Genomic DNA, 21,957 nt, shown 5'->3' with positions numbered 1-21,957 from the left:
TTATAAATAATAAAATTTTAATTAAAAAAAAATAAAGGTAGTGTGATCATGTCTTCATATAGTTTAGCTCCTTCCTACTACCTTTCTTCCTTTACATAGATCGTCCAAGTTGGGACGAAATATATAACCTGACATCTAACGTTCCAGGCCATTGCAGAATGGCCTCATGTAATTGCACAGCCGGCTATTTGTTTGCATTGTCGTCTGTTTTATCTATAAAACAACAGTTGGGAATTATTTGATATTTTTTTCACCCATTCTCTCAACAAGTACTTATTGAATAAATACCAGGGCTAGGTCTACAGTAGGTGTTTTAGTTGCATTATTTTTTTAAATGAATTTTTATTGCACACATAATGTAATAATGTATTCTTTTCATTAAAAACAATGTTACAATATATGTTTAAGTTGATAAGAAACTATCAGACCTTTTTCCAAAGTGATTACCATTTTGTATTCCAGCCAACAATGCATGAGCATTCTGGTGTTTTCATATCCTTGTCAACCCTTAATGTTGTCGACCCTTTAAATTTTAGCCATCGAGAGTATGTGCGTGTGCGTTGCATTCTTTGTAATGGTTGCGTAACACTCCACGGTATGAACGTTTACAATTTATTCAGTCATCTCTCCGTGGATGGGCTGTGTTTTGTCTCCAGTTCTTGGCCACTGTGAATTACTGTGCAGTAAGCATCCTTGCACATATGTCCTTATACACTGGCACTTTCCTTTCTATGAGATACATTCCCAGGAGTGCGATTTCTGAATTAAAGGAAACCTGTATTTTAAGTGTTAGGAGATGTTACTGTTACCGGAGAGTGGGGATCCTCCCCTGGCGTGTTGTCCAGGCTCTTGATGTCTTGAACAAAGAATTGAGCAAGACACCAAAATACAGTAAAAGAAAAGTTTTATTAGAAAGGAAAGTACACTTCCAGAATGGGAAGTAGGCCTGAGCAAAGGAGGCGTGGCTCAAAAGGCCTGGTAACAAAGCCTTTCGGGATTTTGTCCCTATTTGCTGTGGGTGGTTACTTTTCTTAGAGGGATAGGCTCCTTTGATTGACAACTAAGATTGACAGGACTCAGTGATTCATCATTTTGCTTTCTGCACATGTTTGTTCCCAGAATTCAGTCTGTTATAATGATATTAATGAAATTCCGGGCATATGCATCATATTATAATGATAATATAATGAGGCTCAGGTGAGTTCAAAGTTGTTGGGGGGTCTCATTGCATAGGTGCAAGCAACTGGCTTAAACTGGTACCTAATTCTCTGCCTATTTGTTTCTTTTGAGTTTAAAAAATGCCTTTTGGCTTGCTTAATTGTGGGTGGATTAGGGCGGACCCCTTCTAGGATGGGATGACCTCAGTGTCTTTGCAGACAGACCCAAAACTCCCTAACTTTCCTGCCTAACTCTTTTCTAAGAGTCACGAACCCCCTTTTTATTAGAATGAATGTCGAAGGAGGGAGGTCTCTTCTTCCATATCTGCTTCCTGCTGAGAATGGCCGAAGTCCCTGCCTACAAGGGTTTTATGGGGCTCTTTCTCTTTGTCTCAGTCAGTGTGGGGTCTTGGGTTTCCTGCTAAAGTGCCACCTCAGTCCCTAGACAAGGAAAAGAAGATACAAACTTATTATTTAAATCATATTAATTTCTATTATTGATTTGCCTATTAAGTGAGTAAAGGGAAACAGGCTTGATTAATATGTTTCTTAGAGTATAAAATAACCTTCTGCCTAAAGTCTCCTCCCCTCTCAGACTCTAAGGGCCCTGTCTGGCTTAACACCATTTCTGCTAACAATGGGCTGATGACCCTTATCAATGGCCAGAGAATCTGAGTCTCCAAGGCAATTATCAGGATTTGAGAAAGAGGGTCTTTTTGCCAAAGAAATGAGGGAAGAAAACTTAAAAAGATTAAGAGCTCTGCAAGAGATGTCCCATTTCATTTCTTGCTAAAAGATTAAGAATTTTACAAGTGATATTCCGTCTCATTGCCAGATTGTTTCCCCAAAGATTGTAATACTTCACCTTTCTACCGGCAGCGTACAAGAGTTCTCTTTCACATGTACCTAATAGCAATACATGTTTTGACTTTTTTCTATCTTTATCCGTCAAATGGAAATAAAATATCTCACTTTGACTTTAATTTGCATTTGTCTACTTTTGAAGCATCTTTTCATACTTTTTTGATGATCTGGATTTGTTCTTTAAGTTGAATATTCTGTTTTTCTATTGAATTATTCATCTGCTTTTTTTTTTCCCCTAGAAATCTAGGTGAGTAGATATATAATTGGGCCTTTTTTTCCCAATCAGTATGTACTAAGTTTGTGATTTAAAAAAAAGAAAGAAAACTTTTTATGGCTGTCACCTTAGACCAGGGATAGGTGAATTTGGGTGGTGATATTACACATGAAGAACAATTTGAGAAATGCTTAGGTGGTAGCATCCACAGTAGAAGTTGCAAAACTTGCATATTTGAGTACTTCCTGCCTATGTGCCCACACATTAGTTTCCAAAAATAGGCAATTTCACATTGAAATTTTATCTGGGCTTCTCTTAAGTCAGAAGATCTGGCCGTCTTGGGCCTACATTCTCTGCTGGCAACATCTGTCTGGAGATGAGGAACATTGAGATGTAGTCCTCACACTAATGACTCAACAATGGGACCATACAAGTGCCCGAGAGGGCCAGCTGCAGGTATCAAAGATACCTGTGCAGCTTGGCCTTTGTCTGCATTTGAGTTTGTGCCTGATGCATAGAATGTAGTGATTGAATCACCAAGGGGCCCCGGTGGAAGTTACTGATGACATCCTGATTTTGGTGCCTTTATGACTGGACCCCTCAGCCTCATACCTGATTTTGAGACTTCCTCCCGTGATACTCTTCCCTTTCTTGGGGGATTCTTCTCTGATTTCTTGTCTCTGGGTTGTCCCGGCCTCAGCTGTTTTTTTCAGACTACTCACATTTCTGGGGAGGTCCCAAATACTTCTGATAGCACTGTCAGAGTTACAATCAAAAAGGAAGTTTATTAGAGAAGTAGTAACACTCCATAGACAAGAGCATGGTCTTCACTCAGGGACAAAGAGTGAGACAGCCTGAGAAAGAGTGAGTGAGAGGGACCTGAGTGTTGGGAGAATTGAGTTTATATATCATTCTTAGTTTCTATGAATTACAGTTTGAAGACTTTGTTTACCCATTTTCTTTTGATGGTATGAGTATGCAGTGTGAAAGGCCTGTTGGCAGTTCCTAGCCTTTGATCCATAGGTTCCCCCATGATCTTATCCTGTAGAGAATGAATGATTGTTTTATTTTGGGCTTTCCCGTTTTCCCTTCGTGGTATAGGTAAATGGTTTTGTAGCAATACCAGCAGAAATCTTCCTTTTTCCTGTAGGTTTCTTCGTGTTCTGGTCTTAGGTCCTATCAGCACATTGCAGTCTCTGAATGCAGCTTGATTTAACATTTAGTTCTGTTGCCTCCTCCCTAAATACACCTATTGTTGTAACTGCTACCTGAGATTGTAACTGCTCCCTCATATGAGCGTCTGCTTTGATTTTGGACTGAGTTCTCAGCTTCTGACTCATGGAGCCAGCTGCCTCTGGATCACAGGAATCTCAAACTGAGTATGTCCAAATCCTAATGTCATGGTCAGTCCTCCTCCTCCTCCTCCTCCTCCTGCCTTTTTCTCCTATCTCAGGAATAGTCCTCAAAGCCAAGCCACTGATTTGGGTATTGTCTAGACTCTTCCTTCTTCCCAGTCTCCATTCTTCCTCCTGTCCATCACCAAATCCTGCTAATTTTACATTCGACATATTAGATCTGGCCTCTCTTCTATCCTTACCACTGCCTTGTTCTGGCTCTCGTCATCTTTTAACTGGACAATTACAATGGCCTTCTTCTAACTGGTCTCCCTGCCTACAGTCTTGCCTCCAGCATATCCATGCTCCAATCCTGATGCCAGAGTGATCTGAAATGCAAATATGATCTTGCCACTCCCCTGCTTAAAACCCACCAACGAGGTGGTTCTGTAACCACAGTGTAGCCCTCTGATGCAGGCTGAAAGTAAGTTGTTACACTACTCTTCCTACTGCTACTACTATTAGTACCACTATTACTACTAATATGAATACTAATAATAGTAGTTAACATTTACTGAGCATTTTCTATTGTGTGTTGGAATGATTCATTATCTTTTTAAAACAGATCAGAGCCCGTTCAAAGTTTTGTGAATAGTGTCATTCTCATTTGTTTGAGGTGAAGGAAAGGAGCAGAGTTATAGGCAGGGGGCAGGGCACCAGAGAAGTGTCTCTATCTGTAAATTATCTTACCACATGCTAATGAGTGCCCATGCTTGACTTAGCCTTAATAGTTAAATTGTGACCACCACGGTCCCTATTAACTAGGGTTTGCTTTCATTCCCTATAAAGCATCGAGGGAGGGTGGTCAGCTGTCCAGATCTCAAATATGTCCATGAAGTATGTCACATGGGAGGGATGTTCAGTGGCTCCTGGGTACCAGTAAAGGAGGAGGACTGCTGGCCTTCAGAGTCGAGTCCAGGCTTCCTGGCCCGGCGTACACAAGTATGCGTGACCTGGTCCCTGCCCACCTCTGCTGCCTCCCTCGCACTTTTCACTCTAGTACAACCACACTGTCTGACACTAACCGTGGATCACCTTACTGAGGTCTCCTTATGTGCCAAGCACTGGGTTAAGCTGTTCACTGCAGTGCGTCCATCTCTTGTAATCCTCACAGCCCCGTGAAGTGTGTCGTCATTATCATTTTATAGAGGAGGAAAGCGAGGTTCTGAGAGGTGAAATAACCCAAAGGGACCCGGCTAGTTGCAGAGCGGGCGGTCCCCCAGTCCCTCCACCTGGCTCACACCTAGCACTCACGTCGTACCTGTCGACTCCCATTCATCCTTCAGTGCCCAATTCTGATGCGGGCTCCTGGGAAAGCCCCGTACCTGTCCCCAGGCTGGGCGCGATGCTGCCCTGGAAGCCCCTCCCGCCACGCCTGGCAGCAGCCGGCAGGGGTTAATGCGCTCAGTGCCTGCTCCTCACGGCAGTTCTGGGGCTCCTGCCATTTTGAACCCCCAGCATCTAGCGCAGTGTCTGGCACATAACAGGTCTCCGTAAGTGTTTGTCGAGTTGACTAGACTGAGTTACAGGCGCGGAACGTTGACGTCCTTGTCCTTCTGACCAGTTTTCCCTGTCTTCACCTTCTCTAGGCACAAAGCCAAGCCCTTTGATCTCGGGAGAAGGCTCCTTTCCCTTCCTGCATGGGTTCCGCCTGCACCCTCTGGCTCTGGGTGGAAACTGCTGTCTGATCAGCCACCTCCCCTACACAGCCTGGACATCTGTTCTCTCTGGCTGACCCCTTTCACTCCCCCATCAGCCTGGACCCTAGATCCACCCTCCGAATCAACTTACTCACTTTCCCTTAAACTTAGCCCTTCCCACTGGGTCGTTTGTATGTTCTTCTGTCCCAAGTAGTTTTCCCCGCAAATCTTCATTTCTTTCTCCCTCTTCGTCCTCCAAATCGACATCCCACGACTGGACTTTTCTCCTCAGAAATGCACGTCCACGACCTGCTGTTTAAAACTTGGGAGGTCCCATTGCCTTTCCTTAAAACATTTAAAATTCCTAGGATCCCCAGCCTGAGGCTGTCCTTGGGCCCTGTCCCGTACCGCGTGCGGCAGGGCTGGTGTGTCCGGCGCAGAGCGACCCGCAGACGCCCTCCCCGGCAGGCCGCCTGCGTCCCCCTGGCCCTGCCCCGCCTCACTTCCCAGTCTCCTCTGCTTCCAGCAGCTCTGGGACCCCCAACCCTGGCTTCTCCTCCATGCTGTACGGGATGAAGATTGCAAATCTGGCCTTCGTCACCAAGACTCAGGTCAGGTTCTTCAAACTCGACTGCTGGGCCGACGTGTCATTGCCAGAAAAGAGGAAAATGAAGCTGGGGTCCGATATCAGCACACACCACAAGTCACTGCTAGCCAAGATCTATCACGACAGGTGTGTGCGAGTGGGGGCCGGCGCGTGCGGGACGCTGTCTGGCTGGGGAAAGCAATTTGCCTCTGGTTGGGGTGAGAACCCTTCCTTGAAGGGGGGCTGCGGGGGGTGGATTAGGGGCTGGTTGTTCTGGGGGAGGCGTGGGTCCCCTGAGCACAGCTGCCACTTGGCCAGCCTCCCCAGCCTAGAACTTAACGGAAGGCAACCCCTAGCCCAGGCGCCCCTCACCCCAGCCCCCACTTTGATTCCCACTCTGCCCAGGGCTGAGTATCTTCACGGAAAACATGGTGTGGACGTGGAAGTCCAGGGGCCCCATGAAGCCCGGGATGGGCAGCTCCTTATTCGCCTGGATTTGAACCGCAAGGAGGTGCTGACCCTGAGGCTTCGCAATGGAGGAACGGAGACTGTCACCCTCACCCATCTCTTCCCACTCTGCCGGACCCCCCAGTTTGCCTTCTACGATGAAAAACAGGAGCTGCCCTGTCCACTGGGCCCTGGTGAGGGGGTTTCCAAAGGAAGAGCCTCTGGTGGACAAGAGCTTGCGGAAGGAAGGGCTGGTGCTCCGGGAACCATGCTGTTGCTGTCCCGTGGGCCCCGCCTTGGGATGGGCTCGCTGGGCGAGTGTCCAGGGCAGGGATACTGGCGGGGAACCACTCGCCCGCACCACCCCCACTCACTCAGTCCCTGTCCCCCAGGTGAGAGCTACGACCTCCACGTCCACTGTCGGACCACTTTTGTGGGCTACTTCCCAGCCACGGTGCTCTGGGAGCTGCTGGGACCTGGGGAGCCCAGTTCCGAAGAAACTGGCACTTTCTACATTACCCGCTTCTTGGCGGCCGTTGCCCACAGTCCTCTGGCAGCACAGCTGAAGCCCACGAAGCCATACAAGCGGATCCCGATCACTGGAAAGCCCGTAGTGACCACCCGGATAGAGGAAGGAGAGAGACCTGACCGGTAACTCTGCCCCCGCGCCAGCCGGGCTGGGGGGTGCCCTGACTCGACAGAGTAGACCTGTGGGGGAGGAGCACAGAGCTGAGAGCAGAACCCCCTTTCTTAGAAACTGTGAGTTCTTAACTCCTCCAGGTCTCAGAGACCTTTTCTACCTGGGAAGAAAGATGCAGATAACACGCAAAATTTGAAGTCTTTTCAACTGTATGATGTCGAAGAGGCAGCGCAGCATAGACAACTGTCTGTTAACAGCTTTATTGAGACAATTTGCACCCCATGCAGTTCACCATTTAAAGTGTACAAGTCAGTGGGTTTTAGTATATTCCCAGCTTGTGCAGCCGTCGCCGCTGTTTTAGGGCGTTTCGTTACCCCCGAAAGGAACCCACCCCCTTCAGCGGTCACTCCCTTTCACTGCCCATTTCCTCCCAGCCCTAAGCAACACTCATCTGCTTTCTGTCTCATATGAATGCAATCATAGAATTTTTGCAGACATCTCTTTCTGACATGGCTAGGTATTCACAAAATATCGAGCTATAAAAGCAAAACCGTAGATCGCTGTTTTTTTTTTTTTTTTCATTAAAAATATATGCGTATAGTACAAATTAACAAAGAGAAAAGTCTGGAGGACTACCTACCAAAAAGTTAACATTGATTATCCCCGGATGGTGAAAATGTTGTTTATTTACTCACTGATTTATACCTATTTTCCAATTTTTCTCTAATGGACACATTGTTATGTACACATATATGTGTTACATCTGTATCTTTGAATGTATCGCACTTTTCAGAACTGGGAATGAACGGTCCAACCTTGGGGCGAGCACCCTCGTAAGATAGTGGTTTCTGCTTCCTTGGGCAAAGGCTGCTGGCCCCTGTCAGCAGTGGTGCTGTGTAGGACTCTTGCCTCCAGGGAGGGTCCCTCTCCAAGTCTCTGAAGCGAGGGGGCTCTGTGTTACTGATTGCTTTTCTTCCCCGACTCCTGCAGTACGAAGGGCTATGACCTGGAGCTAAGTATGGAGTTGGAGATGTATAACCCACCCTCCAGCCTCCGGCAGCTGCTCCCCAAACTTCAGGGAACAAGCGTCTTCACTGCCCCAAAGGACATTGCTAAAATCAAGTAAGTGCCACCCCTCTACACCCCTGGTGCTTTCCATGTCTCTTCCCTGCTGGCTTCTTCCCACGCCCCAAACCTGTGCCCTCTGCCTCCCCCGCTCCGTTCATTCATTCCCTTATCCAGCATGCACTGTATACCCGGCACTGTTCAGGGTGAATCAGTCACCTGAGGGCCTTGCCCGTTCTAGTCGGGGGGAAGTGAGCATTTGTCTTAAAACCTGTTATAATTTCATGGAGTGGCGAGTGCTGCGAAGAACTAAACTAAAGCTCAGCTAAAACCAAAGCAGAGTAAGGGGAAGGATTGTGCTGCTCTGCAGAGAGCAGCTGGTCCTGGTCTCATAGGGGTGGCATTTGGACAGAGAATGATACGTGAATGAGGTGATGGTGGGAGTCACAGGAGGATCGTGGGAGGAGAACATTCCAGGCGCTGGGATCCACAGTACAAATGCCAACTTGGGTCTGAGGTGGGGGGCAGGAGTTCTGACCCCTGTTCACTTCTCTGCCCTTCTGGTCTTCTCTGATTCCCGATGTTTTCATAGTTTCTGAGCTGTGGATAGGAGAGGTTGGATGTTCCTGGCCGATGCGGGGGGTGGTTTCCTGACCCATCCTCTTCCTGCCCCCTCCCTCCCACCCCCCAACTATCACCGCCAGGGCCCAGCTGGAGACAGCCCTGAAGTCGAGGAACTACGAGGTGAAGTTCCGGCTGCTGCTGCATCTGGAAGAGCTGCAGATGGAGCATGACATCCGCCACTATGACCTGGAGTCGGTGCCCATGACCTGGGACCCCAAAGACCAGAACCCCAGGCTGCTCACGCTGGAGGTTGGGGCTTGGATCGGGTTTGGGGAGGTGATCTCAAGTTAGCCAACCCACAGGCTACAAGCAGAACGCTGTTCATGTTGGCGGGGCAAAACGAGAAGACGAAGCTGTTCCCCAGAGGGCTCAGCAAGAGGCAGAGGGGGGCATCCTGCTCCTAGAGAGAGTCCGAGCGGGGCAGTGGGGAGGACCCGGGTTGTCGTCCAGACTTTGCTGCCACCAGCTCTGTGGTCTTGTGCAAGTCACTGGTTCTCTCTAGGCGCCTCATTCCCTCACCTGAGAAGTGCAGAGCTAGACTAGTTCATTCTTAGAGCCTTTTCCAGCTCTCAGATGTTGAATGTGTCCACAGAAGCCCAGAATGACACGAGAATGGATTCTGGCGCACACGTGCTGAGGAAGGGACCCGGTGAGAATGTTCAGGGAGATTCCGGCAGGAACTGAGTGTGAAGGAGATTTTAAAGGCAGCGTAGAAACTAAGCTGGCCAAGATTGCAGCAGGGCGGGCTGGAAAGCTGGCTCCCAAGTCCTGAGATCATGTGTTGAAGAGTTTGCGGGGCACCTGTGCCCAGCAGCTCTGAGCGGCTTGGACAGACTTTCCTCCCTCAGACCCTGACTCTTGCACTGTCTCCTGGGAGAGTGGAAAGAGGCAAAACCGCCAGGGTCTTGGGATAGAAACATAGAGCCTCAGAGGAGGCCTGGAGGGCCTGGGAGTTGGGCCCTCCAGTGGGCCCCCTGGGATAGAAGCTTGCTTGTGTTCATACCCCATAGGTTCCCGGGGTGGCAGAGAGCCGCCCCTCAGTGCTCCGGGGAGACCACCTGTTTGCCTTGTTGTCCTCTGAGACACACCAGAATGACGCTGTCACCTACAAGGGCTTTGTGCACAGGGTGGAATTGGACCGTGTCAAGCTGAGCTTTTCCCCAAGGTGGGTGTTGGGGGAACCCTGAGCTGCTTGAAGGGTCTACAGACATCTCTGTGAGGCTAGGGGAGGAGGGGTGCTTCTCCCTGAGATGAGCTGGGCCCACAAGGCCAGGGCAGGAGGCTCTTCTTCAGGAGGACCCTGAGATACTTCAGCAGCTTCTTTTCTTGGAGGCATTGCATGGAGGTCTTGAAGGCGGGAGTGGAGCTAGGGCGGTGGAGAGTCCTGGCCTTTTATTGCCCACAACCTGCCCCCCGCCCCAACTGGAGCTCTTCCTGTCTCTCACTTCCTAAAGCCTCCTGAGCCGCTTTGTGGATGGGCTGACCTTCAAAGTGAATTTCACCTTCAACCGCCAGCCTCTGCGGGTGCAGCATCGTGCGCTGGAGCTGGCGGGGCGCTGGCAGCTGTGGCCCACACTCTTTCCTGTGGCCTCCCGTGAGGTCCCGCTGCTGTCCTCAGATCTGAAGCTCAAGTGAGACCATGGGCAGGAGGGCTCTGGCCTACTTAGATCGTGGGCCTAGAGAATAGGGAGGCCTCTGGGACAGTGGATGACTTTATGTTCCCGGCCCCTCTGCCAGGCTCTACGACCGGAATCTGGAGTCAAACCCTGAGCAGCTACAGGCCATGAAGCACATTGTTACGGGCACCACCCGTCCAGCCCCCTACATCATTTTTGGACCACCAGGCACTGGCAAGACTGTCACCTTAGTGGAAGCCATCAAGCAGGTGGGGCATGAGCATAGACCTGGGGCCTACACTCCAGCTTCCCCAGGTCCAAGCAGTTGTCCCCAGATTCTGGTCTCTTCCAGCTTCTAATGCCCCTAAGCTGACATCACGGGTCAGTGTTTCTGTTGAGCAGGTTGCGTGCTGTGCAACTCTTGGAGTCCCCATCCACGGTTCAGTCATCATAGACTTGTTTACTTCCTGCGAGTTTTCCGGCATCAAAGTGCTGTTTGGACTGGCCGGGGCTGGGGGTCGGAACTCGCCTTTAGCATCGCTACCCCCCTCAGTTTCAGGAAGCAGATGCCACACCGTGCCAGCCTGAGTCACAAGCCCAACCTGAGTCAGACCGAAACCTAAGTGATAACCGAATCTCCCCCTCTCCCCCCAAACCAGGAAGCTGCTTCCCACACTGCTTATTCCCCCCTACCCGCCCCCAGGTGGTGAAGCACTTGCCCAAAGCCCACATCCTGGCCTGTGCTCCATCCAACTCGGGGGCCGACCTCCTCTGCCAGCGGCTCCAGGTCCATCTGCCCCGCTGCATCTACCGCCTCCTGGCCCCCAGCAGGGACATACGGATGGTGCCTGAGGACATCAAGGTACCCGAGGAAGTTCAGGAGGCCAGCGGACGGTGGGTGCTGGGGAGGCTCTCAGAGTAGACTCTGGGGCAGCAAACTGGGAGACCCGGATTCTGATACTCTGTGTGTGACCTTGCGTGGGTCAGGACCCCTCTCTGGCCTTCGCTTTCCCTGTGTGTAAAGTGAGAGAAGTGAATAAAATTTCCTGGGGGCCCAGAGCCAGAATGAGGGTGAGAGCGGGTGGGGCCACGCTGATTCTCTTCTCCCTTCGCGCTCCACAGCCCTGCTGTAACTGGGACCCAAATAAGGGGGAGTACGTGTTTCCTGCCAAGAAGAAGCTGCAGGAATATCGCGTCTTAATTACTACCCTCATCACTGCCAGCAGGTGGGAATGTGTGTCTCTTAATCACGTGTGTAAGTAAAGGGGTCGAAGGCCAGGGAGGGGCCAGCTTGGATGAGCATTCAGGTTTGCTAGTCAGGTTCCTGGGTATGACCGCTGCCTGGCCTGACACCTCCCAGGTTGGTCTCGGCCCAGTTTCCCATTGATCACTTCACACACATCTTCATCGATGAGGCTGGTCACTGCATGGAGCCCGAGAGTCTGGTGGCCATAGCAGGTGAGGGACTCAGGGTAGGTTGCGGGTGCACCCACCCTACATGTACATGGGGTCTGGGAGATCCCACCACTTACCTTCCTCCTCATGCTATGTTGCTTCCCAGGGCTGTTGGAAGTCAAGGAAACGGACAATCCAGGAGGACAGCTGGTGCTAGCCGGAGACCCTCGGCAGCTGGGGCCTGTTCTGCGTTCCCCACTGGCCCAGAAGCATGGGCTGGGGTACTCGATGCTGGAGCGGCTGCTCACCTACAACACCTTGTACAAGAAGGGCCCCAATGGCTATAACCCCCAGTACATAACCAAGCTTCTACGCAACTACAGGTATTCCGCACCCATCGCACCTTCACACCCTCTGTAGCTCCAGCCGGAGGTTGCTCAGTCCTATTGCTCAGAGGCTCTGTGATGCAGGACTATGAACCGGAAGATCCAAAGGCTCCTCTCGGACCCCATCACTGTTACCCCGTGGTTGTGTGACTTAGCAAGCGGCTTTGCTCTAGAGCAGTTTGCTTATCCGTATATTGAGGGATGGTCCGTGGTTCCCAGGCACTGGGACGTGGGTCCCAGATGAAGTTTCCAGGCAATCCAAAGAGAAATGAGAAAAATAGGGACAGTGTGTGTGTGTGTTTTTTTTCCTTTAAGCTGTTACTCAAATTCAAGAGCTACCCTTCCTTCAGTCAATGAGTTTATACATCTGAAAAGCTCAGATGAGTTCCTAAGTCCTTAGTTCTTTAGTTGAGTCCAGTAAGAATTCAGTAACGTGGCTATCATGTTAGTCCTTTTTGTGTTTTTGGATTTAGCACATTATCTTATCGAATAATGGTGATAGTGGATGGTACTTGTTTTTATACCGTCCTTTGTTAGCAAAACTGAAACTTAAGTCCCTAATTTCTTGTTTTCTTCTTTTAAATTTGGCTGGTCTATGAAACCTGTGGACCAGATCCTCTCTGGAACCATATAGGGTTCTGTTTTCTTGGGCTTACAGTCAGTCCTAGGAGCAGACATCGTAGGTGAATGAGCCTGCCATCCAGTGAGCAGAAGCAGGAAGATAATGTGTGTGGGCCCAGAGCCGGTAGGGCGGGGTCCCAGAGGGCAAGGCAGAGGTAATCCAGCCCCTGGTCTTGCTCTTCCTCCTCCTCCTGCCCCCCAGGTCTCACCCCAACATCCTGGACATTCCTAACCGGCTCTATTACGAAGGGGAGCTGCAGGCCTGTGCCGATGTCCTTGACCGAGAACGCTTCTGCCACTGGGAGGATCTGCCTCGAAAGGTGAAAGGCTCCTACCCCTGAACCCCATCTTCCCTCCTGTTGAAGATGCAGGGCAGGAGGAGGCCCTGAGTGGAAACCATGGGCCTGTCCCTTTGTCGCCTTGGCCTGGCATCTCACACTGCCTGAAAGGGTTTGGGGGTGAGAGGGAAGTGGGCAGGGAGGTCCAGCTGAGGGTTTCTCCCCACTGTCCAGGGCTTTCCCATCATCTTTCATGGCGTAATGGGCAAGGACGAGCGTGAGGGCAATAGCCCATCCTTCTTCAACCCCGAAGAGGCTGCCACGGTGACTTCCTACCTGAAGCTGCTCCTGACTTCCTCCTCTAAGAAGGGCAGAGCCCGCCTGAGCCCCCGAAACGTGGGCGTCATCTCCCCGTACCGGAAGCAGGTTAGGTCCTCAGTTCCCATCAAGGGTGGGATGCTCAGATGGTACCTTATTCATAGCCAGATCACTAGTTGGAGGTTCCCAGAACTCAGGCCTCTGCTGGCCCCATTATCTCAAGCTCAGAGGTCAGCTGCCCCTCCCTTTTTGCGTCCCAGCTCCCTGGTCTCCTGCCTGACTCCCTCTTGCACTGGAGTCACAGCATGAGCAAAAGGCACCTGTCCCCATCTTCCAGGTGGAAAAAATTCGACATTGCATCACCAAACTTGACAAGGAGCTTCGGGGACTGAATGACATCAAGGACTTGAAGGTGACGCTGACCAGTTTCACATTCGCTCCCTGTCTTCTGTGCCTCTCACTTCCCCGCTCCCGGAGGCTTCCTCAGGCTCCCGCCCTCATGCTCCAGGCCAGCCCGTGCCCCCACTCCACCCTGGCTTGATTCTCCCCAGACCTCTCACTCCTGGAGATCCTAGCTTGTGGTTCTTAGCTGGGACAGGGAAGCCTGCGTGTTTAGCAAATACCCCACACCATTCTTAAGATCAGGCTGGTTAGAGGCCCTCTGCCCTAAGGATAAAGTCCAAATTCTGGCCTGCCTGACCTGTCATTTGATAGTGGGGGTGGGGGGAGGAGGCTCCCACCCTCTGGGTCAGTCAGTAGCTCGGCTCTCTCTAAAGTCTGACTTTCAACACTGGCTGCAGATAAGAATCACCTGGAGAGCTTTTAGTGCTGCCAGAGCCAGGTCCCCACCCAGCCAATTAAGACAGCTATCTGGGGGCAGAGCCAGGGCATGCATATGTTTTCCAACTCCTCAGGTGACCTCGTAGGCACTCAGGTTTGAAAACCAATGCTCTCCCTTGGAAATTCTGATTCAGGAGGTCTGGGTTGTATATTTTTAACAAGGACTTAATGTTTATCTTGAGTTACTTACTGTGTTTTCTTCGCTTAGAACGCGCTCCGGCCCCCACCCCTTCCCCTGGATCCAGCCTTCAGGTTTCAGCTTCCAGGGCACCCTCCTGTCCTCTTTCCTGCCCCTGCCGAGGACTCACTCCTCTGTGACAGTTGCCCAGGGACTTCCCCACAGCCACCTCGGATGGCAGTCTCCCTGAGGCAGGGCTTGTCCCTCTGGCTCCGCCCTCAGCCCCCGGTCCCAGGCCCTGCCTCTCTGCCCTCTAGGTGGGCTCCGTGGAGGAGTTCCAAGGCCAGGAACGCAGCGTCATCCTCATCTCCACCGTGCGCAGCAGTCAGAGCTTTGTACAGCTGGATCTGGACTTTAACCTGGGTTTCCTGAAGAACCCCAAGGTTGGAGGGCTGGCAGGTGGCGGGAATTCTCCCTTCCTTAGGGCCTTCCCCTCCCATGATGTCACCACTTCTTCTCGCAGAGGTTCAACGTGGCTGTGACTCGGGCCAAGGCTTTGCTCATCGTGGTGGGCAACCCGCTCCTCCTGGGCCATGACCCCGACTGGAAGACGTGAGCATTCCCACCCTGTGATGCTGTTCCTGGGGCCACAGTCCCCAGCCTAGGGCGGGAGGATCTTGAGCACCTCCTTGTGGCTCAGTTCACCCTCAGACCTGTCCATCTTCACAGTCCCATTTAAGTTACTTGACACGCCGAGGTTAAGCGACTCACCCAAAGACACGGGGCCGTGTGGCAGGACTGAGGCTTAGCCCCCGGCCTCTGCTGGCGCTCCCTCAGCAGCCCTGCACAGCTGTGTGTATGTGTGTGTGTGTGTGAATGTGTGTGAATGTGCTTGTCTCACACAGATTCCTGGATTTCTGTAAAGAAAATGGGGGGTATACTGGGTGCCCCTTCCCTGCCAAACTGGACCTGCAGCAAGGACAGAACTTACTCCAAGGTCTGAGTAAGCTCAGCTCCTCTACCTCAGGTATGGCTGGGCCAGGGTGGGCCAGGTCAGGGACAGTGCTGGGCGGGGTGGTAAGGAAGACAGCTCCCCTCCTTTCTTTCTAGGGCCCCGAAGTCGCGACTACCTCCCCCAGGAGCGAGGGCGCGAAGGCGGCCTGCACCTGCAAGTGGAGCCAGAGTGGAGGAACGAGCTCTGAAGACGGCGGCTGGCCTCGCGCGCCAGTCAAGCCTTCCGTGCCCGGCCGCCCGGCCACCCGGCCACCCGCCCTGACCCAGAACCCAGCCGAGCTGCCCCTCCCAGGGACAGGAAGGCTGGGAGTTTACATCCCCTCCCCTGCTGGAAAGAAAGAAAAACAATGAAGACAAAACCTTGTGCGATTCCAAAGCCTCTTCTCTGCCCAGCCCCAGCTTCAGGAGCTCTCAAGTAGGACCCTGCCCAGGGCCATATCCCTTTCCCCTTAGAGAAACCCCACCCGGCATCCAGGGAAGGAAAGCCAGTGGGAGGTGGCAGGGAAGCCACCCACAGGCTTCTAAGTTTAGTCCTTGCTCCAGACCACTCCCCTCACCCGCCTCCAAGGCCCTGAGCCAGGCATGACCTCATCCTTCACTCCAAGACTCCACCCTGCTTGCCCAGTGTCCTGCCTTACAAAGGGGTGGGGGGGTGGGGGGGGTGGCGGCGGCGGCAATCTGGCCAGCAACTTGGAAATGAGGAGAGATGGGACTCTAGGCTCACAGCCAAGACAGGGACCTGGAAAGACAGGAAGCTGCTACACACATGTTGAAGCCTGTGGCCTTTATTCATGCCCCCCACGGAGTATAGCCAGAGACAAGGCCCCTGCCCAAAGCAGAAACACCAGGGGCCTGGAACTCTGGGTTACACCCTCCAAGTCCCCTACCCAAGACACGCTCCTGTGAGTCAGAAGTGTTTAAAGTGCTGGTGTGTGATGAGCCCCTGGACCCAGACAGCAGCAGAACTCTGAACTCTGTTCCAGGAGGGCAGGGCATAGCCCTAGGTGCCCAGAGTGCTGGGAAGGAGGAAAGGAGGGAGGGGTGGGGGTTTGCGAAACTCACTGCAGTCCTGGGCTGGAGGGAGCTGAGAATGGAGTCCTAAGAGGGTGGGGCTGGGGGGGTCCTACACCCCACGAAGGGAGGGGAGATGGGGAAGGAGGGGAGCCCTGGGTCTCAAAGAATGGGGCAGCCCCTCCGGCGCTTATTCTTGCGGACCTGGAGGCCGGCCCGAGTGGCCATCTCAAATACCTCCCGCACCCCGTCCTTGGTCTTGGCTGAGCACTCGAGGTAGCCAAAGGCACTGATGCGATTCGCCATGTCCCGGCCTTCCTCAGATCGAACAGGCTCCTGGGAAGACATGAGAGGTCAAAGGAAGCTGGAGGCGAGGTGCATCTCTCACTATCACACCCATAAGTATGGTGACTAGAATCAACATCTCCAGCCCCAACCCCACAAAGCACCCAAGCTCTAGCCACGCTGAGCAGCTTGGGGGCCAGTGACCCAAGACTCAGGTTTACATTCAAATTCTCTCCATCAGCTCTACCCCACAGTACACCCTGCTCTTGCCTGAATGAGGATCCAGCACCCCTTAACTGACCTCCCTGCTATTTTTGCATTTTCATGGCTGTCAATGATTTTTGTGCCATGAAGATCTGACATTTAACTGTCCCCAGCTTACCCTCACAGGGTAGTCCATGTACTTTATCCTGGCAGCTTTCTCTAAAAAACTAATCCTCTGGCTAGGGAAGCACTTACTAGGTCCCCAGATAGGCCAGCTCCCTCGCTCTGGTCCTTTCTTCCAGCCACATAATGCTCACCCTCCTGCGTCCACGTCAGCCCACACCTCCCCAGGGGTACTCTGAGAGTATGACGTGCATACCCCAAGCAAAACATCTATAATAAGAAACTGCCTCTTTGAGGACGGATTTTCCTGTGCATTTAATAGCCCCAACCCTAACACAAGACAAATAAGTTAAAATGCCAAGTGGCCTTAGGTAAGTCCCTTCGTTCTCCAACAGCTACATCAGATACTGAGTCAGACACAAAGGGTCCTTCTGGTTCTCCCCTACCAGAGTGCAGACGTGACGGGGTAGGATGTGAACACCTCGATCACCTCTAACACAGGGCAGTCCCCTGGAGAGAAGGCTTCTTTCCCAGCCTGGCAGCCCCACCCACCTGCTTCATCTTGGCCAGCTCTCTCCTGGTATGCTCATCTTGCCTCAGGTCCTTCTTATTCCCCACGAGGATGATGGGCACATTGGGACAGAAGTGCTTCACCTCTGGGGTCCACTTCTCAGGAATGTTTTCTGCACAGATACGTCTCAATGGGTGTCGGTGCCTCCATTTAGCTAGAAAGCTCAGCTGGGGCCCCTGGCCTCCCCACAGTAGCCGTAGAGGCTATCCAGCGGGACAGTCCCTTCCATAGCTCAAAACCCCTCCCCTTCCCGGTACACCTTCCCCTGACCCCTCCCATGGGCCAGAGTTCCCAGTGAAGGAGGCTAATGCCCCATGCACCCTTCTCCATAGCCTCAGCCTCTGAAGATGGCTGAAATGAGCCAAGGCAAGAGCTACCTCGGGTTGGTTGATTCCAAGGGGTTCTCAGTCCTCTCCCTCCAACATCCTCACCCCCACCTCACCCAGGCTGTCGGGGCTGTCAATGGAGAAGCACATGAGGATGACGTCAGTGTCCGGATAGGAGAGAGGCCGCAGGCGATCGTAGTCTTCCTGCCCGGCTGTGTCCCACAGGGCCAGCTCCACCTGACACACAGGGCCGGTGAGTAGCTAGCCTGAGGGCCCCAGTCACATACTCCCCATCCTGCCACCTAGAGGTCCTCTCTGAAGCCACTAGTCCTTTAGGCTCACAACATCAATTGAGCACCTGCTGTGTGCCAGAAATAATGGCGAATCGCTCATCCAACATAAATTAGGTGAGTTCTTTAAAATCCTGAGATGTTACTGCTTGACCTCTGCCAGTGAGTGCCACTATTTTATGTAATCCTCAAAAATCCTTTGAAGGAGGCCTTATATTATCCCCGTTTTGTAGCTGGGGGAACTTAAACTCAGAGGCAAAAGGACTGGGCCCGGGTTTCAGAGCCAGATGCAGAGAACCAAGTATATCTAGATTTTCTAAGATGGCAGTTCACTTCCTGACTTCTACTGGTTCCAGCAGGGAGAATGGAGCAAGAACGTGTGTGGGTGGTGAGGAAGGAAATCCTGGGTTCGCAGTGTTGGGGCGGGGTTCCAGGTGGGATGGGAAGGGGCTCTGCTGTCACCTGCTTGCCGTCCACCTCTATGTCTGCGATGTAGTTCTCGAAGACAGTAGGGACGTAGACCTCTGGGAATTGGTCCTTGCTGAAGACAATGAGGAGGCAGGTCTTCCCACAGGCCCCATCCCCCACGATCACCAGCTTCTTTCGGATCGCGGCCATGGCTAGGGCTGGCAGTGAAGAGGCGATGAGATTTTGAAAAAAGCCTATAAACCCAAAAACACTTCTCCGGGACCCCCAGGACCTCCCTGGAAACTGAGGCATCCAGCAGAGGGAGGGGCTTGCTCAGGCATGTTCTTACCAAGAACCAATTGCTCAGGCAACTGAGCTTGAAATTCCTTATCTCGCTGTCAGGGGCAGGTATCCTCCAATGGGTCAGAATACAGAAATGGGGGCGGGGTTGGGAGAACCACTCACTCGAGTCAGACATGAGTTCTGATCTAACCTACTCGCCAACTGTGGGACCCTGACACCCACAAGGACACTCAGGAACATGTCCAGAAGAGCTAGCCTTTATCTGCTATCCATATCACGGTTTCAAGTCAGACTTCATTCGTTACCAGGGTTTTGATACTTTTAAAGTTTAATAATTGCTAAAGTCCAGTCTAGAACACACTGTCCCTCAGCGCAAGTCATGCCTGCCCCGTCACAAACGAGGAATCCCTCTCCAAGACCACGGGCCTGCGGAACAAGCTACAGGTGATAGGTGGCTAAGGAAAACTGCTGAGCATTTTGACAGATCATCTCCCTTGGTCCCTAGAAGCCTGGAAGAAAGATGGAGAGCTTCCCATTTTGACAAACTAGCAAAGTGAGGCTGAGACAAGTATTCAGCAGAGTCATGGCAGGGACGGCACTCAAAGGAGGCTTGTGTGACTAGATCTAGAGTCCATACCATTTTCTACATCTCACCCCTGAGGTGGGAAAGAATAGAGAGAGGAAAACCCGGACAGAGGGCAGTGGCAGCAGCCAGTCGGCTTCCCTGGCCCACCCCATCCCGGTTCCCAAAGCCCCGAGTCACACAAAGGAGGCTCAGTCCCCACAGTCCCCACAGCCCACATTCGGGCAGCCTGCCTTCCGCCCCCCTTCCTCCTGGGCCTGGCAGCAACACTGGGTCACTCAGCCTCAGGCAAGGGACAATGACCACACTGTAGGGAGCCACACATCCACCACAGCAGAGTGACTGAGAATAATCCACTAGGGAGTCACCGCCACCCACTCCCTGGAACAGCCCCTTCCTCCTCTCTGTCCAGCTCACCAAGGCCCTGTCCACTCCTCCCAGTGACTCAGGGCAAGCAGTCAGCTTCCTGGGGTTTCCATGTCCCCCCACCCCAAAACACACACACACACACACACACACACACACACACACACACGTAAGCATCTGCACAGTTCATCACACCTTCACAGCTTCCCTACCGAGCTGAGCCTCACTTCCTCCCTCCCTGGGGAGAGCGGCTGACCTCCAGTCCGCTGAAGTTCCCAGGCCGTGGGTCTGAAGGAAGAGAGGGCGGGCCCTGAGGCTGCTGGGAGGAGCCCCAAAAAGGAGACAAATGAGGGCCAGTCCCAGCACCAGCCAGGCAGGGAGAAGTTAAGAAAGAAGGAGATGGTAACCTGATCTCTGCCCCAAACCTGGCTTTTTCTCTCCGTCCCACATGCTGTCAAACTGGGTCGAATTCCTTTACTCCCCACATAGCACAGCCACCTCACACCCCTGTCTTGGTCTGCCTCTTAGGAAGCGAATATTCCAGCCCCAGTCTAGTATTCTTCAACAGTGGGGTCCTGAGTGGCCTCCCTCCCCTACACACAAACGCACACACGATCTGGGATGAGAAGAAGTGGATGTGAGTCAGAGAGAATTTACAGGAGTTGAGAGTACATGGCCACTCTCCCCACCTCAAAAGGGGCTCTCCTTGACACCTTAAAAGACAGGCAAGAAGGTATTCACCATGCCAGCAGATCCTCTCTAAAAATAGAAACCATCCTTCAAAAAGGGGGTTCCCTGGAAATTCTACCCAGGTGACCAACTCCCCCCACCCACTCCTACTAGTTCCATTGGTCCAGCTGTGTGAAAACAGGATGGGGTAGCCCCAACCTGGGATGGGCAGTGTTGACGGAGGGCAATCACCAGTTGCTTAGGCATGAGGACGCCACTGCCCTCCCCCAGCAAGGCAGATTAGGTAGCACCAGATGGTGGGAGGCATAAGCCAGAACTCAAGGGCAAAGGCCTGCATTAAGTGACCTGGAGCCCCCAGCTCAATTAGAAGCCTTTCACTTCAAGCTCTGGTTGGGCCAGAAGAGGAGCTGGCCCAAACCAGGACACTTAGGCCCAAGGCCAAGATGGCATGGACCACAGCAACCTGAGAGAAGCAGCCGCCAAAGAACTGCCCCACTGACCCTAAGAGTGGGGGCAACCAAACCCCCTACTGTGCCCGAAATGGAGCTGAAGCTCCTGGTGCCCTCCCTGAGACGAGACAGACATCGACCATCTCCTCCATCACCCTCTAGATGTCCCGATGACCTAGGGGGCCCGCCGTTCCCTGCCGACCACCCCGATGTCTCGGGAAGGAATCTCATACCGCCTTCTCAACTGTAAAAGCAGAGCGAGGGCAGGACTCGCCCTCGGGTCTCCCGGCCCAAAGGATAATCTTGAGCCAGGCTGGGGAGTGTGAGGGAGAGAGCTGGAAGGGAGAGAGACAGACAGACAGACAGACAGACAGACACACACACACACACACACACACACACACACACACACACACACACACACACGCACACACGAGCTGGATCCTTCCTGATGTCCCCCACCTCCCACCCAAAGCAGGCTCCAGGAACCGTCCAGGGCGGTGTCCAACCCCGCCGAGCAGTGGCAGCCCCCGCTAGTCACACCCCGCCCCTGTTCCCGCCATGCCCCCGGCCGGGCCTGGGGAAAATCTCACCTCCCCCCGGCCTCGGCCCGGCCCCACGCCCCATGCCCGGTCCACATCGGGCCTCCCGGCCTGGGAGCCGCGGGTCTGGGCTGGGACTACCGCGCGGGGACTCGAGTTGTCCCCTGGCCCGGCGGGGTAGGTTCCAGAGAGCCGGGAGGGGAAGGGACACCGGGAGGCAAGAGGCCGGGCGGGGCAGCCCGCGGGAACCGTCGCTGCAGCCCAGGGAGGGGCCGAGCCGGCCGGACCCCGCACAGCCCAGACGTCGCGTCCTGGAGGAGGGACGGCGGCCGGCGCTCGGGCCAAAGGCCCCTCCCCGGCCGGCGCCCCGAGCTCCAGCCAAGCGGAGAGGGGGTGCGTGCTCTCCCGCGGACGACCTCCCGGGACGCCCCGCCACCCCCAGCCCGGGCCCAGCGTACCTTCCGCTCCGCCGCCTTCAGCCGCACGGCCGGTGCCGGAGGCAGGGACTGACCCGGGGGCTCCGCCCCGCACTCCTCCGGGGCCGCTGCGGGGAGGGGCGGGCCGGCAGGGAGGGGCGGGCCCGGGTTCC

General features: G+C 53.2%; 2 protein-coding genes and 1 long non-coding RNA gene across 7 annotated transcripts in view; 1 reads left to right on the top strand and 2 right to left on the bottom strand.

Moving 5' to 3' along the window:
* The window catches only part of MOV10 (Mov10 RISC complex RNA helicase), a 22,401-nt gene extending 6,815 nt beyond the window's left edge, over window positions 1-15,586 (top strand). For 2 of the 4 annotated variants that reach the window (XM_023535700.1, XM_023535708.1), the window contains exons 3-21: window positions 5,796-6,002; window positions 6,261-6,496; window positions 6,695-6,953; window positions 7,933-8,064; window positions 8,712-8,880; window positions 9,642-9,796; window positions 10,086-10,262; window positions 10,369-10,516; window positions 10,951-11,109; window positions 11,370-11,473; window positions 11,608-11,705; window positions 11,809-12,025; window positions 12,852-12,969; window positions 13,162-13,353; window positions 13,583-13,657; window positions 14,521-14,646; window positions 14,727-14,815; window positions 15,109-15,230; window positions 15,314-15,586. In XM_023535700.1, coding sequence (XP_023391468.1) covers window positions 5,796-6,002; window positions 6,261-6,496; window positions 6,695-6,953; window positions 7,933-8,064; window positions 8,712-8,880; window positions 9,642-9,796; window positions 10,086-10,262; window positions 10,369-10,516; window positions 10,951-11,109; window positions 11,370-11,473; window positions 11,608-11,705; window positions 11,809-12,025; window positions 12,852-12,969; window positions 13,162-13,353; window positions 13,583-13,657; window positions 14,521-14,646; window positions 14,727-14,815; window positions 15,109-15,230; window positions 15,314-15,405 — 2,875 coding nt within the window. In that variant the 3' untranslated portion in view covers window positions 15,406-15,586. Of the gene's footprint in view, window positions 1-3,912; window positions 4,054-5,795; window positions 6,003-6,260; window positions 6,497-6,694; window positions 6,954-7,932; window positions 8,065-8,711; window positions 8,881-9,641; window positions 9,797-10,085; window positions 10,263-10,368; window positions 10,517-10,950; window positions 11,110-11,369; window positions 11,474-11,607; window positions 11,706-11,808; window positions 12,026-12,851; window positions 12,970-13,161; window positions 13,354-13,582; window positions 13,658-14,520; window positions 14,647-14,726; window positions 14,816-15,108; window positions 15,231-15,313 lie in introns of all 4 variants that reach the window. The other 2 variants (XM_011367115.2, XM_023535723.1) reach the window with 2 other exon arrangements.
* On the bottom strand, window positions 7,611-9,635 carry LOC111744955. The gene is made up of 2 exons (XR_002782412.1): window positions 9,151-9,635; window positions 7,611-8,607 (listed from the first exon to the last, which is right to left on the bottom strand). It is a non-coding gene; the product is annotated as an uncharacterized LOC111744955 (long non-coding RNA).
* A 398-nt stretch (window positions 15,587-15,984) lies between the features above and the next one.
* Window positions 15,985-21,957, bottom strand: RHOC (ras homolog family member C). 2 transcript variants are annotated; one of them, XM_011367083.2, is made up of 5 exons: window positions 21,827-21,957; window positions 18,490-18,653; window positions 17,854-17,974; window positions 17,393-17,523; window positions 15,985-16,564 (listed from the first exon to the last, which is right to left on the bottom strand). In XM_011367083.2, exons 2-5 carry the CDS (start codon window positions 18,643-18,645, stop codon window positions 16,391-16,393), a joined length of 582 nt encoding a protein of 193 aa, XP_011365385.1. In that variant the 5' UTR covers window positions 18,646-18,653; window positions 21,827-21,957; the 3' UTR covers window positions 15,985-16,390. The 2 variants fall into 2 exon arrangements, with proteins under 2 accessions (XP_011365385.1, XP_011365380.1); XM_011367078.2 differs by lacking the exon at window positions 21,827-21,957 and adding an exon at window positions 19,900-19,956.

This window comes from Pteropus vampyrus, unplaced genomic scaffold, assembly GCF_000151845.1.
Source record: "Pteropus vampyrus isolate Shadow unplaced genomic scaffold, Pvam_2.0 Scaffold6, whole genome shotgun sequence".
In the NCBI taxonomy this organism is placed as follows: domain Eukaryota; kingdom Metazoa; phylum Chordata; class Mammalia; order Chiroptera; family Pteropodidae; genus Pteropus; species Pteropus vampyrus.
The sequence above is the reverse complement of the archived record's forward strand: the minus strand, read 5'-3'. Positions and strand labels throughout refer to the sequence as shown.